This window comes from Carlito syrichta, unplaced genomic scaffold (assembly GCF_000164805.1).
Source record: "Carlito syrichta isolate Samal-C Ts95f unplaced genomic scaffold, Tarsius_syrichta-2.0.1 Scaffold307206, whole genome shotgun sequence".
NCBI lineage: Eukaryota > Metazoa > Chordata > Mammalia > Primates > Tarsiidae > Carlito > Carlito syrichta.
The window spans coordinates 171,575-186,210 of record NW_007251302.1 but is presented as its reverse complement, the minus strand read 5'-3'; the positions used below and the strand labels follow the sequence as shown (position 1 = coordinate 186,210).

Genomic DNA, 14,636 nt, shown 5'->3' with positions numbered 1-14,636 from the left:
TTAAGCTTTTAAAAATAATGAAACATTTCAGGCATACAAAAAGTTATGGAGAATAAGAAAATTAACATTGAGGTGCATTTCTGTTTTGTTACATGTTAACATTCTGCCATGTTTGCTTTAAAGTTTTTACATTTAAAGAATAAAATATTACAGTTGTAGCAGAAGCCCCTGGCTATATTTTCCCAACCTTATTCTTTTCCTTCTCTCCCCAGAGAAAACCACTGCCTTCATTTATATTCTCTCAACAGCGTGAAGGTTTCGTTTTGTATATTTATATCTTTGGTCTGCCTTCTGTGTATGGACTAAGGTAGAAGTCTAAATGTGGAGAGACAGTTTCTTCCCAAATAATTGACTAATCCATCCTGCCTCGCCCCCCAATTCAATGCTGCCTTTGAGATAATGAAGTTAACATGGGCTCACAAAGCCCTCCTGTCTCCACTATGTACGTCTGCGTGTACCTTTGCCAGTTTCTCTGAACACACAGCTAGAGGTGGGGTTGCTGTGTGTGCACAACTTCAACTTTACAAAAGGGATTGAGTCACTATTTTGTGTGTCCTTATGCCAAGAGCACAGTATCTTAATTATTTTAGCTTTATGATAATTCTTAGTTATTGATAAGCAAATTTTCTTGCTTTTTTTCTCCCAAAATTTCCTTGACTTTATTTTATTGAAGAATAAATGTATCTGTATATTTATTTATTTATAACTATGAACCATGGCTATACTAGAAGTGTGTAAATGGAGAGATGTTGGTCAAAGGGTACAGACTTGCAGTTACATGATGAATAACTTCTGGAGAACTAACGTAATATACAGCGTGTTGCCTACACTTAGAATGTATGCATACTGGAAATATGCTGAAATGGTAGATATTGAGGGTTCTCAAAACATATGCAGGTGTGCGCGTGCACACACACACACACACACACACACACACCCCATGGGAACTATGTGAGGTGATGAATGTATTAATTAGCGTGATTGTAATAATCTTTTCAAAATGTGTACATGTACCAAAAAATCATCTTGTATACCTTGAAGACACACAATTTTTGTCAATTATACCTCAATCTGAAAGAGAGAGTCATTAATTATACTAAAAGAAAAACTTTTATTTTGTAGTGTAATACAGACACAAATTGGAAATGAAAGAAGGAAACTTTTGCCCACAGTCCTTTCATCAAAATCCATCAGTGACTTTCCTCTTTTTGGTGTTCCAGGCTTATCCATTTTACTAATAATTGTCATCATGTGCATACCCAATTCATGCTACATGACAAAATGATGAAATCAAATTAGGTTAGTTCTCAGATATTAGAGTGACAAGAGAAGGGTTGTCCCGGTTTAGATAAAGAGAAAAAAACACCAGAGATTCAAGGGTTACATGAAAAGGTTCAGCCCTCAGTCCCTGGATCTTCACAAAAGGTTCTGCCTGAGTCTGAATCTGCTGTCACCCACACCCTGAAACATTCCCCAGGCTGGCTGAGGTCTTCCACCAGAGGGGTTTAGTTTCCAACAGCAACTGAATGACATGGGATAAGAGGAAGTGCTCCTCCCTCACCTGACACCTTACTTCACTTTTTCTGGATAACAGGGAGTTCATGATCAGAATCCTCCAAACTCGACTTGTGGGCTAAGAGGACAAACCATGGCTACTCCTGAAACCGATCTGCCTTCCCCATAGAATGAACAGTTATCGGTTGTTTTGGGGTTTTTTTGAATAAACATAGAAATTGATCCTCCCAATGTTAAAGCTTGAAAGTTAGCTGACTTAAGTTATTTGTCTTATCTGATTCCTTTTTCAGGAAACTAATCCTCGGGTCCCTCCGCCCCAGGTGGTATGAAGGGACTGAAACTTACCAGATCACTGCATCTAGACAATGAGACACTAGATTGCCTAACCAACCACCTGCTGCCTGTTGACCACCTTCTCTTCCTTATCCCCAATTCCTGTTTTTTCTGCATGTAATTCATTCCTTCTACACTATATCAGAGGTGGCAAAAATGTGTATGCACATTCTTTTCTTTCTTTTTTTTATTTTAAAGTGGGGTAAAATTCAGGGTTAGGTATACAAATGTTTATTATGCCGGTACCCTTGTTGATGAGGTGTGCCCCTCCCTCCCCTGGCAGTTTCCCTCAATTACTAATCGTACCCCCCCTCTCCTTGCAGTTTCCCACTACTGACAATCCCTTTCTTATAGTATTATAATTGTTCAAGGTCTGCTTATGAGTGAGAACGTATGGTACTCTGTTCTTTGTTTCTGTGATAGATCACTGAGTATGAAAGATTCTAAATTCATCCAAGTTGCTGCGAAGTCCATATGTTTGTCCTTCTTTATGGCTGCATAATATTCCATTGTGTGCATACACATTTTAAGTATGGCGTTCACTCAATAGTTGGCATTCGCTAATCAAATGAATGCTAACGTCATCATGCAACAGGCAGGACAAAGAAAATGGCAGAAGCACGACTGAGTGAAAGTCATACTACACATTGCTAATGTAATTCAATTCAACTTCGAAAAGTAGTATGTAGTTAACATCTCTTAAAATGTATATACATTTTTTAGCATTCCCTGTATATACACCCCTAATTTTAATTGGTTGGGAGAGACAGATTTGAGGTTTGGCTCCTATCTCTCTGGTTGACATCATCAAAATAAAAAGCCTTCTTCTCTAGCAATACTCATCCTAGTGGTTGGCTTTCTGTGCAGCAAGCAATAGGACTTTGACTGAACCTCTGGTGTTTCAGTAATGCTTCTTCACTGTGTCCTGCCCATGCATTTTCCCCTATTATTGTTTTAAATGTGTGTTTCATTTATGCAGATAGATCTTATAAATGAAATTTGGAGAAGAGCACAGACCCAGCATACTAGGAAGAGAAGTAGAGGAAAGGAAAGCAAATGTCACCTAAAAGAGTGTGTGGCTGAAGATTTAGGACAGATTCTACTAAAATCTATGACTGGTTGTTACCAACAGCTGTTGAGTCTTTGATAAGCAGTAACTGAATAAAAACAATGAAGATAACATTTGAGAGAGGTTTGAATGCTTACAACATGAAATAAAATTTATTTTCAAAACATGTAATGCATAGTTCTTTCCCCCAAATAATATTTTCTTGCTGCTGACAATCTGGAAAATGAGAAAATCAAAAGCAAACAATTCACCCATTTCCATCGTTCATTGTCCACATTGAAGCTCTTTCCACCTGTCCCTTGACTCTGATGACCTCCCCACAGCTGTCACTTTGTTTTCCACTTACCAGTCTCCACATCTGGGCTAGATTCTACAGAAGGTATAAATGATAGTCCCAGAATATCCTTCTATCAAAATAGTCCATTCACTTTATGTGTGACTACCATCTCACCAAAGGCCTGCATCCGAGGACACTGGAAACTTGAATCGTGACTTTCAGTCTTTACCATAGAAGAGGAACTCAGGAACTGGGTCTGGCTGTGATAGATGAAGGACCCACAACTTCCCTTCCCAAGCTAGACTGTTTTTTCCCTCCATGACCACCACCTTCCCCTCAGGCCATTTGTCTGACTGTGTAGAAGTCCCATGTATCATTAGCATGACCGAAAACGAACCTTCATTTCAGCTGGATGTCAAGTGGATATCAAGGCTATATCTATTCCTCCAAGCCTTGCTTGGATGTGCTCCTTAGCAGATCCTTCCTAATGCCCTGTCTTCACTGTTTCTGAGGACATAGTGCTAGCACATGGTGATCTGCACATGGACATGTGTGCACGTGCACACACACACACACACACACACACACACACACACACACACCTTGATCTTGAAAACTGTATTGTTTCTTATAATTCCTATTTTCTGTGGACTGCAGAGGTCACTTAGTGTAGCCTTTCTTGTTTCTTAGTGAAGCAATACCCCTCATTTCTTGAGCATTTTCTTGGATTGTGCTTGATGCTTGCTTACATCATTCTGTTTACTCTGCATGCAACCCAAGAGGCCTCATTTTATAGATGAGGAAAAATAGGGTGATATAACTTGCCCAGACTACACAGCTATCATACTTCTATAGAGCACTGGAAATCTCCTTCTGATGGAGCTTCTGGGTGACACGCTCCAGTGGTAGCTCAGATGGTGGGTGTGAGTTTGGCAGGGATTGCTGTTCTGTGCTTGTCTCTTCCTCTAAAAACAGCAGAATACACATGGGTTTATTAGCATAAATTGGTTAAATGAACCAGGAGGTTTGTCTCCAGCCAGGCCTGGCTTCAGATTCCAACTCCAGTTCTCTTTAGATATGCAGTCTTGGAAAAGGTACTTAAAATAATAGTCTTGCTTTTCTCATTTCTAAACTGAAGATAATCCATTTATTCTACAGAGCTATTTTTGGGATTTAATAAAACAATGTCCTTGAGCCAACTCCAGTGCAGTGCTAAAGTGTAGTGAGTGTCCAACCGTTGATTGCTGTTGTTGCTGTTATTATTCCATCAACAATCCTTACGCCTTTCTCAAAACGCTATTTATCATCCCTCCCTTCAACTTGTGGGCAGACTTCTGTCTTTCCTCCATCTGGGTCCCTTTGACCCTCTCCTATTTCCTTCACCAGCTACCTTCTCGCACCACCAGGGAAGCAGTGGTTCATGCCCTAACTTGACCTCTACTGCCCAGGAAAGTGTGACTCCTCCCAGCAGTTTGAAACAGGTCACTCTGGACACCTGTCTCCCCTGGTCAGGACACAGAGTCATCGTGGACCACCCCACCTGCCTTTAGACTCTCCTGTTTCAGGTAAGTCTTCCCCTTAAGAACCTGTGGAGAGGCTAGGAACTTTGGGCCATCCCTTCCTCACTGCTGTCCCTCTAGCAGCTGACAAGTGGCTCATGAGATGGGAGCAACCTGCCTACTCTCAGGGGTGTAGGAGAAGCTCGGTCATCCTTCAGTGCTTTGTAAACACTAGGGACAGCTCCATCGACTTATACCAGCAGCAGGAGCCCAAAGTCTCCTCCAGCGGGGCATGTTCAAATAGGATCTGCAGTGGGATTCAGTCCTGAAAGCGGATACAATCAGAAGTCAAAGAGGCCAAGGATGGTGGCCACTGTGTCCTGTCGGTGCTGAAACTAGAGTTTGGGAAGAGACAGTGTACTGAGCTGCCTGGAACCTGCACAGCTATGCCTCCCTAGCCCCTGTGCCAGAAGGACTCTTTCTCCAGATCTGTCCAGGCTTTGCACATTTTCACTCATTCTGTCTCTCGGATTTTCCTGGGACATGGAAGTAGAAAAGCCCTATTCCATGTCCCTCAGCATGCCAGCCTCTCCCAGATATCCCCTCCCTCTCCTACTAGATAAGGACATAAAGCTAAGGAGGGACCAACATTAGTCCGTGCAGACTCAGGGAACTATCTTCTCCGGAGGGACCTTTTAAAAGATCCTGTAGTTTAGCCTCTCTGAAGCATTTGGAGCACAACCATTGCTGTTCATTCCAGACACCACCAGCCCCATGTGATGACTGAGCATGGGAGGTGTACCTAGTGCAGTAATCCAAACTGAGACAGGTCGAGTAGTCTAAAAATATTATGTTGAAGACTAAATATTTAAAAAGTCTAAATAATAGCTTATATTGATCAAACTTTGAAATGATTGTATTTGGATATCTCGGGCTCAATAACAATAGCACTAAAACTAATTCTACCTGTTCCTTTTTACTTTTTTAGTGCAGAAACTAGAAAAACTTAAGTTGTGCCTCACATCGGTGACTCACATTTATTTCTATCGGGCAGTGCTGTTAGAGACTAATTTAGGAATCTTGTTCTTTCCTCTGAAGAATGCACATATATAATACTTTGCAAAAGATTTCCAGAGTGGAGAAGTCTCTGGAGATTTACCACAAAGTGGCTGAAAAACTGAGAAGCCTACCTGTTTCCAGCTTCCAAATTCTTGCCCCAGGACTGCTATCATTTTGCAGTAGCGGCAGCCATAAGCATAGCACACAGCACTACTGGGCACAGAAACTAATGCTAGTGGACAATCGTCTCAGCAGGATGATGCAATAAACCCTGACTGAGACCATTAGGCTTTTGCCTGCCTTCTCTCTGAATGCCACCCCACTGTGGAATACGGGTGAGTCTCCAGCGTCTCTGGACTATTGTTTTCTCTTCTGACAAAAGAGGGGGTTTAGCCAAATGGCTGCTAAATGATGTGACTATGACTCTATATCAAAACAAAGTCATACAAATAAGATATCAATGTGTATACCACCTTTATATAAAATAGTGAACTTATTTAATAGAAAAAGCTGAGGGAAAAAAGAGAACCAGTGTTACTGGTCCTCCAGCACTGAACAAGAAAATTCTCTGCTGCTCTTTGCAGAAAAAGAAAAAAAAAAAGCTTTTTGAAATCTAAGCTGAATATAAACGCCTTTTCAATGGAAGATTCAAGGTTTATGGACTTTATGACATCAATAAAAATGATAAATAAATGTAAAGTCCAAATAATTCGGAAGGAAATGCCTCAGATTCCTTCACCAATGTCTGTCTCTCTCAACTTCTGTTTTTGGGCTAGAAATTTTAATGAAGACATACCTTGCTTGGAAGGCTGAGGCAGAAGAATCGCCAGAGCCCAGCAGGTTGAGGCTGCGGTGGCCGGGAGTGGCCACTGCACTCCAGTCTGGGCGACAGAGTGGGACTCCAACTCAAAAAAAAAAGACATACCTTGCTATTGAAAAAGCCCAGCACCGCCCCCACCCCAGCTCCCCCCATCCCCCTCTACTGAAGGCCTAAGTCAAGGCTAAGACCTCCCAGCGTGTGTGAGAAAGAGAAGGCAGGGAAGGACCTGAAACTTAAGTGTGTTCTATTTGATTGCTCCTTTACTCCATCTTCCCCACTGTGCTGATAAAACCCAATGGGCCTGGAGAGGAGATGCCCTTTCTGCTTTCTGACACTCTCTCAGTGCCTGACTCCAAAGAAGAGTGAATTCTGTGAACTGGTGATTATCCGGGCGTTGCCAATAAGGGCAGAAGGCCCCTCACTCACTTCCTTACAGAACAAAGTCATTTCAGCAAGAGGAGACTCTCATTGTGGTGAAACTTCACCATCGTAAACCTCTGTCTTCCCTCTTCATTAATTTCTGCTTTACTCTTTATGAACTCTGTGGCCTTCTTTGTTAGTTTTCTCATCTCCAAAATAGAAAAAATAGCAATGTCCACTTTTTTATTTCTTTGAACTATATACACCACCTGATTTTGGTTTCAACCTATGGGGTGATAGACTCGCTCCTTTCTGCATGGAAATCCCTTGGGGAAACATTGAGAGGCCAAGATTATATCTTTCCTGAGTGATCTCATCATTAGGATAATCATCCCCTGACTCTCCAACTTTTATTTCTAAGAAAAAAAGTTCTTTCGCTGTCATTGTCACTTGTTTTGGGGAGCCTCTTAGGTAGTCTGTCTCTGAATGAAGGATTCAGAAAGACAAGAGCATGGCTGGTGCTTTGCTGCAGGTGGCGTGGCCAAGTGTACAAAAGGCAGCATGGTAGAGTACAACAAGAATCATCATCATTTTTAGAGGGTTTGCTGTATGTCGGGCACTGTTCTGAACACTTGGGCTAATGTACTTATTCTTCACAACACCCAGTAAAATAGGTTCTGGTTTTATTCTCAGTAGATGAGAAAACAGAAGCAGAGAGGTATTCAAAGAGCATGGGCTCTGCAGACAGAATTAATTTAAAATCTGTCACCCACAAGCTATTAAATTTTGGGCCATTTCCTTACTGGTTTCTAGTAGGGCCCTGTGAAGAGTATACTAAATTTATGGACTTAAATAGAATAACAGTTACAAAGCACTTGATACATTGAAGGTACTCAGAAAGTGTCCGCTGCTTGATAACTCTTAAAAAGTTGCGTTTTCAATGGTGATGCTTCATTGACATCAGAATGTCATACACTCATTCCTTCACTGTTTCATGTGTTCAATAAACACCTGGGAATAGAAAGGTGAATAAGACGTGATCTCCCTCCCCTGGGGATGCTCATGTGGTCAGTAACGAGCAAACAGGCGAAGGCTTGGGCAGGAGGTGCTAGGAGAGAGGAAGACACTAGGTGGCGCTGTGAGAAAGCAGTTGGAAGCACCTCCATGGCTGACTTCTGGGTGAGGAAAGCTTTTTGCAGCTTTCTGAGCTGAGTCCAAAGCGATGAACGGGAGTTAGTGAGGAAAGGTGGAATGTACGAGAGGAGACACAAAAAAACAGAATTTATTTATTTTAAAAGTATCTATTTATTCTTACATGTTTAAACTTCAGTTGCCTTCAACTCTCTATTGATGCACTCTCCATTTGATGCAACACACCTATCGAGACACTTTTCCCATTGATTGAAACAGTTTTTGAACTTGTCGATTTTGATGTCTTTTAGTGCTTCTGCTGTTTTTTGCTTCACCTCTTCCACATTGGCAACACGTTTCCCTTGGAGGACTTTTTTCATCTGGGGCAACAAAGTCGCTTGGAGCAAGATTGGGTGCATAGGGAGGGTGGGGTATGGGGATCATGCAGTTTTGGGTCCACAACAGCTGAACCTCAGGGTGGTGTGGGCAGGTGCGCTGGTAAATCACCTATCATGAAACGAACAAACAGGTTGAAAGAATCTTCAAAAAACCTTCACTTCAAAAAAGCTCAGCCTCTCACAAAGCCAGCTGTTATTCTGATTCCAATGGGTTCCTAGACCACTTACCTAGTGAGGGAAGCCTGTACTACAAGGGGCCTGCCTTCCAAAATAAAATTTCAGGGTTTAACAAGACATTTAATGTTTGTTTTGGGGGTCCCCTCCTTGTACATTGTTCAGTTAATTGAGATAAGGGACATATACCTGAACTTTAAACAAAAGCAAACAAACAGGAAAGGACTGTTCAGACTGTAAAGGTGGTCACTAGGATTCCATGCTGCAGGCTGTGTGGACAGCTGGGCAGAACTTAGCCAACCATGAACTGTCTCTCCAGCAGTTTGGAGGTAAGTTCTCCGTGGGCCAGTGATGGATAGTACAGCCCAACCACCACCAACGCTGGCCTGACAACTCATTGGGGATACTGAGGATTTGTTCTCCAAAAGGTAGTGAGCAAAAAGGGAGAAGATCAAGGTCATGCCTTAAGTCAGGTCACCACCTAGTTAGAGAGCTCTCTTAGGTGCCATATCATTGCATCTTTATTCCCAAAGAACTCAGCAATGCCTTGCACATGGCGGGAGCTTAATGAGTACTGTTAGTATCAATGAGTCATGTCAGAGTTCTAAGGTGGCTGTCTGTGCTATGTGGTCTGATCTCAGGCGGCAGAACTTGCAGAACTGTCTTCACACAGAGGATGTGCTAACAGGTGGTGAGGACACCCTTTCACAGTGAGGCAGGAGGCTCCATTTCGGCCTCGCCTATGGGGAGTTTGACTTGGTGGACTCAGCCAAGCCACAGTGATCTAAAGCTTCTCAGTGGTGATTCCAGGCAACAGTGCAGTCCCTGCAGACATGCTGTCACTGCTTCAAGCATCGATTCTGGCAGTCCTTGGGGCTTGTAAGTTGTTTTACTCCCCTAATTACGTTTGGCTGATATTCTCTATTTTTATTGTTGTAAGTTCCAAGTTTTAGATTTATTTATTCCCTTTCTTTTTTTTCCCTCAGTGTGTGTGACTGGTGCAGATCACCTAGAACAACCTCAACTTTCCAGTACTAAAACGCTGTCAAAAACAGCCCGTCTGGAATGTGTGGTGTCTGGAGTACCCATTTCTACAACGTCCATATATTGGTATCAGGAAAGGCCAGAGCAAGCCATACAACTCCTGATGTACATTTTAACTAACAACACTGTCAAAAGGGAAACAGGCGTTGCATCCAACAAATTTGAGATTGAAAGGAGACCTGAAACTTCTACGTCTACCCTCACCATTCACAATGTGGAGAAACAAGATGCAGCCACATACTATTGTGCTTTCTGGAAGGCGCACAGTAGCAGACAGTTAGAGCCTTCTCCTTCAATAAATGTTCATTGGGTCTTTAGTCATTATTTTGAATTGGGAAACCACAATCACCACCATTTTATACAGTCTTTTAGATAAATGTTCATGTGATGACTGTGTCAAGTTGCTAAATTCTATCATTTTTTTAATATAGGAAGCTTTGCATAAGTATACAGTTCATGAACTCATCCTAGAAAAAGTGCTACCTACCTCATTGCTGAATACCACTATGGTCACCTTCGAAGTATGCACCTTGGGAAGCTATGCACCAACACCAGCACCTCTTCCACCTGTCAGAGCAATTTTGGAACTCTTTTTCTGGAATGGCCATCAGAGCTGTGTTGTATCCCCCTTGATGTCTTAAATGTCATTGAAATGTCTTTCTTTCAATAGTTCCTTTGTCTTCAGGTAAAGAAAAAAGTCACTGAGGGCCAAATCAGGTGAGTAGGAGGGGTATTCCAATACAGTTATTTGTTTACTGCCCCAAACTCCCTTATAGGCAGTGCAGTGTGAGCTGGTGCATTGTCGTGATGCAAGAGCTCCTTCGGGACCATTTTTGCACACATCTTTCTCATGCCAGGATTTTCAGTTAAGATTTTCCTGTTTCTCCATTGATGTTTATTTGGTCTGCTATGCTTCTCATGGTCAGCTGACAATTTTGAAACACAGTTCAACACATTTTTGCAATGTTTTCATTAGTTCTGCTTGTTACTGGCCGTCTTGACCTCTCTTCATCAGAGATGCTTTCTGTTCTCTCAGAAAAACCTTTAATCTATTTATACACTGCCGTTTTCTTCATAGCATTATCCCCATAAATTTGGACTCGCATGTCCCTGATTTCACTTTCACTCTTGCCGAATTTAACAAGACATTTAATGTTTGTTTATTGCTCTAATTCAAGTACCAACATTCTCATGATGGCACACAAAAACATGCAACAACAATAATGAATGCCACTCACCAAGACACCACCACATGTTGACACAAACACAGCTGTGAGACACTGATATACCAAGGTTATGAAACTTCACCAAGTTGTTTGTACAGTGCTGCCAACGTAAGTGCACAGTGGCAGGTTTGCAAATTTAATTGTCAGACCTCGTATTCATGTAATCAGCCTCAGTTTTTCTGGAATCTGGTCTCTCTGACAGTTTTTCTAGGTCACCATGTTTATTTTATCTGGATCAATTCTCCCACTCAATAACTGCATTTTCTTTTGCCAAGATATATACACATTTTATTGTGATTCTTTTGTACTAATCAATTTGCATTACATTACTTTTTTCTGATCTTCTTATCTTTCTTGATTTTAAAAAAAAGAATATTGGTTGAATGATATTCATTTTCCTAGAGGCTAAAAAGTAACAAACACAACATGATCTAACCACAAGCAGACTGCAATGACAAATATATCACATGCGTGTCTTAGAGTGGTGATGTTTAGTTTTGCAAAAAACTTATGAACACTGCTACTAATTGAGTCCAAGTCAAAGTCTACTTTGGATTAAGATTAGAGGAATGGTTCATTTTCTGGCTTAAGATTTCGTTTTTCCAATAGCAGGTTTTTGATAGACTCCTCTGAGCCAAGCATTATGCCCAGGGGAAATTGCAGAGCTCATATGCTCTGCCAAGGCTTGAGGTGGCCTCTGTTGAGCCACTTTCTGCTACTGGACTGCCTTTCACCACTGAAATGACAGTCCTCAACCATCTCATGGTTATAAATCTCTCATGAACCTTGGCTGTATCTAACTGAACTCATGGTTTACAATTTGTTGGTATTGTTTTAATTTTTTGTCATGAAACCCTTTCTTGCAGTATGATCTTGCATTTATAAAGCAAATAAAAGCAGATTTCTGCTGGTAAAGAACTGCTGGATAAATGGTTCTTAGTCTCATCTTTCCAACAGCTCTTACACTTTGATTCCTCAGCATCTCTCAATAATTAGCTCAATTTTATGCATATGACATAAAAGGTGGTGAGACCCAGGCCTCTAGCGTTAGAGGACCCAGATCCAACTCGGGCTGTGCCCCGGATGAATTTCTCTAGCCCCATTTCCTTAAACTGTGCGTCTTCTTTCAGGAATTACAAACAAAGGTCCTGTCGTTGTGAGAGCTTCTGAGATGCCCAGGGCTCGGCATATTGTGACAACCCAGTAAGTGTTGGCTGATAAAAACCCTAACTGGACAAAACAAACAACATGACTAGCACACCTATTCAGTCATGTGTCACTTAATGGCAGGAATACATTCTGAGAAATGCAACCTTAGGCAATTTCATCCTTGTGTGAACATCATAGAGTGTGGCTACACAGATCTAGTTGGTAGAGCCTACAACACACCTAGGCTATATGGTATGCCCTATGGCTTTTTGCTACAAACCTCTACGGCATGTTACTGTTCTGAATGCTGGAGACCACCGAAACATAATGGTATTTGTGTATTTAAACATAGAAAAGGTGCAGTAAATATATGGTATAAAAGATTAAAAAATGGTACACCTGTATAGGACAGATCTATTATAATCTTATGGGGCCACTATCATGCATGTGGTCCATCTTTGGCCAGAAGGTTGTTATGCAATGTATATACGGGAACACACACACATATACTCACCAGTGCATATTTAGAGCTTTGCATTGCATCTGTCATAGTGTGGTTGACTACTACAGTTTATTGTGAGAACGGGTAAATAGGAAGAAACTCTCACAAAAGGTCAATCCAAATTAATTTAAATCTAAATTTGATCATGGTTTCATAGAACCTTAAACACAACTGGGAAGGACAGTAGCTTTACATTATGGGGCAAACAAGTTCATATATGGAGTCATTTATTCCTCCTGTCTTTCTTCTTTTGGCTAAGGTGAGTTTCACCAGGGTCATTTTGGCCACACCAAAGGCAATCATCTAGAGGCAAACCAGCTCTGTCCTAAGTCAACATTTGCCAGTTAAATGGTTGTTTACATTTCTGATTCATAGAAATACTAAAAGCATTTTATTAGAATGTACAGTACTGAATATCACAGTGGCTTAATAAATATCTGTTGGATTGAGATTGACATTTTGGTTATTATTGAGAGGCTTGCATTATCTAATGGGTGGGAGGTTTGTATCTAATTATCTAATTATCTAAAGGGTAGAAGGTTTGTGTCCACAGGTCCCTAACTCCTCTGCTGTGGACCAGTACTGATGTGTGGCCTGTTAGGAACCAGGCTGCACAGCAAGAGGTGAGTGGTAGGTGAGTGGAGCTCTGTCTGCTGTCAGATCAGTGGTGGCATTAGATTCTCATAGGAGCACGAATGCTATTGTGAACTGTGCATGTGATGGATCTAGGTTGTGCTCTCCTTATGAGACCTAATGCCTAATGATTCCCCCCAATCCTCCATCTGTGGAAAAATTGTCTTCCAGTTCTTGATGCTGGTGTAGATGAATGCCCTAAATATTCTGTTGATTGTGGCTCAACTTACTTTCTTGTATACCTACGGTGGGTGAGACATAATTACTCTGAATAATAAAACTAACATTATATTATCTAATTAAGGCTATAAAACATAAGAGAATCTTCAAAAGCAATATTTTATACACCATATCATCAATTACCTAACTCCCCACACATATTAGTACTATAGTAAAGAGAATGTCTATAACTTAGGAGACACCTTACAAACATCACAATTCTAGGAGTTGCTAAGCCCACCTGGATTGACTGTGCAATATTGGGTGCTTTTCGTGTTTAGTCCCATGAATGCCTTCAGAAAAAGCAGCCTGGGATAGGGCAAAAGGCACTTTGGAGTGATTATCTCCAGACATTGCAATCATGAGTATGTTTTTCTGTTATAATCTACTTTCTAAATTGTCTAATAGGAAATGCATATTACCTTTTAATTTTATTTCAAAATTTACTTTTAAATGCTTTATAATATTAACATTATCTGCATATTATCAAGCACTTAGAGACAACATGTGAAATTTGTTGGTTAGAAAGATTAGAAAGGCTTATAACAGGCTCTGCTTGACAACTTTTTTTCCCGCTACTTTAACAACTTTGGATTCCTTTGAAAAATAATCCTGATTCCAACTGATTCCGTATGCTAAGCTAAAGAAAATAGTAATGCTTTCAGTGCTCAAGGTAGCTTATTGGGCTTGTACATCTTCTTTGAACACTAGGATTTCCAAGCCTATGGATCCAAGGTCCTGGGGGAAAAAGACACAAATTCCTCCAGTGAGTTAATTGGTATAGAAAAGATGGCCACTCCCACCTACATCTACCTCTGGGTGTGGGGTAGATGGCACTATATATGGCCACTGAGGGTGGATGAACCAACTCAAGGTCACCTGTCAGGGAAGGAACCCTGACCTCCCTCTCCTCCCACTTCCCAGCCTTCTGCTGATGCTTCTGTTGGCTGTACCCGAACAGCAAACTGAAGATAAGGAAGACCATTAATGCAGTCCATGACAGGCAGACTTTTAAGGCAGAGTAAGATGGAGAAAGGACCTGGGGGAGCAAAGGAGGGGGACAAACATATAGTCAAACAGGTGGGTTTGTATGACCCCAAGGAAGTAAGACAAACTAGGGATCAAGATGATTGTTTTGCCTAGTTTGTTTCATTTCACATTCCACAAAACCACCAAGATCCCACCTCCAACAGAACAGGAAGTATGACTGTTTCTTTGGTAACAAAAC

General features: G+C 41.3%; 1 protein-coding gene across 3 annotated transcripts in view; it reads left to right on the top strand.

The window, feature by feature from the left end:
• The first annotated feature begins 9,468 nt into the window (after positions 1-9,468).
• Positions 9,469-14,636, top strand: part of LOC103266501 (T-cell receptor gamma chain C region 1) — a 70,718-nt gene continuing 65,550 nt past the window's right edge. The window contains exons 1-2 of one of the 3 annotated variants that reach the window (XM_008064140.1): positions 9,469-9,514; positions 9,622-9,924. In XM_008064140.1, the coding sequence (XP_008062331.1) occupies positions 9,469-9,514; positions 9,622-9,924 (349 nt within the window). Of the gene's footprint in view, positions 9,515-9,621; positions 9,946-14,636 lie in introns of all 3 variants that reach the window. The other 2 variants (XM_008064141.1, XM_008064139.1) reach the window with 2 other exon arrangements.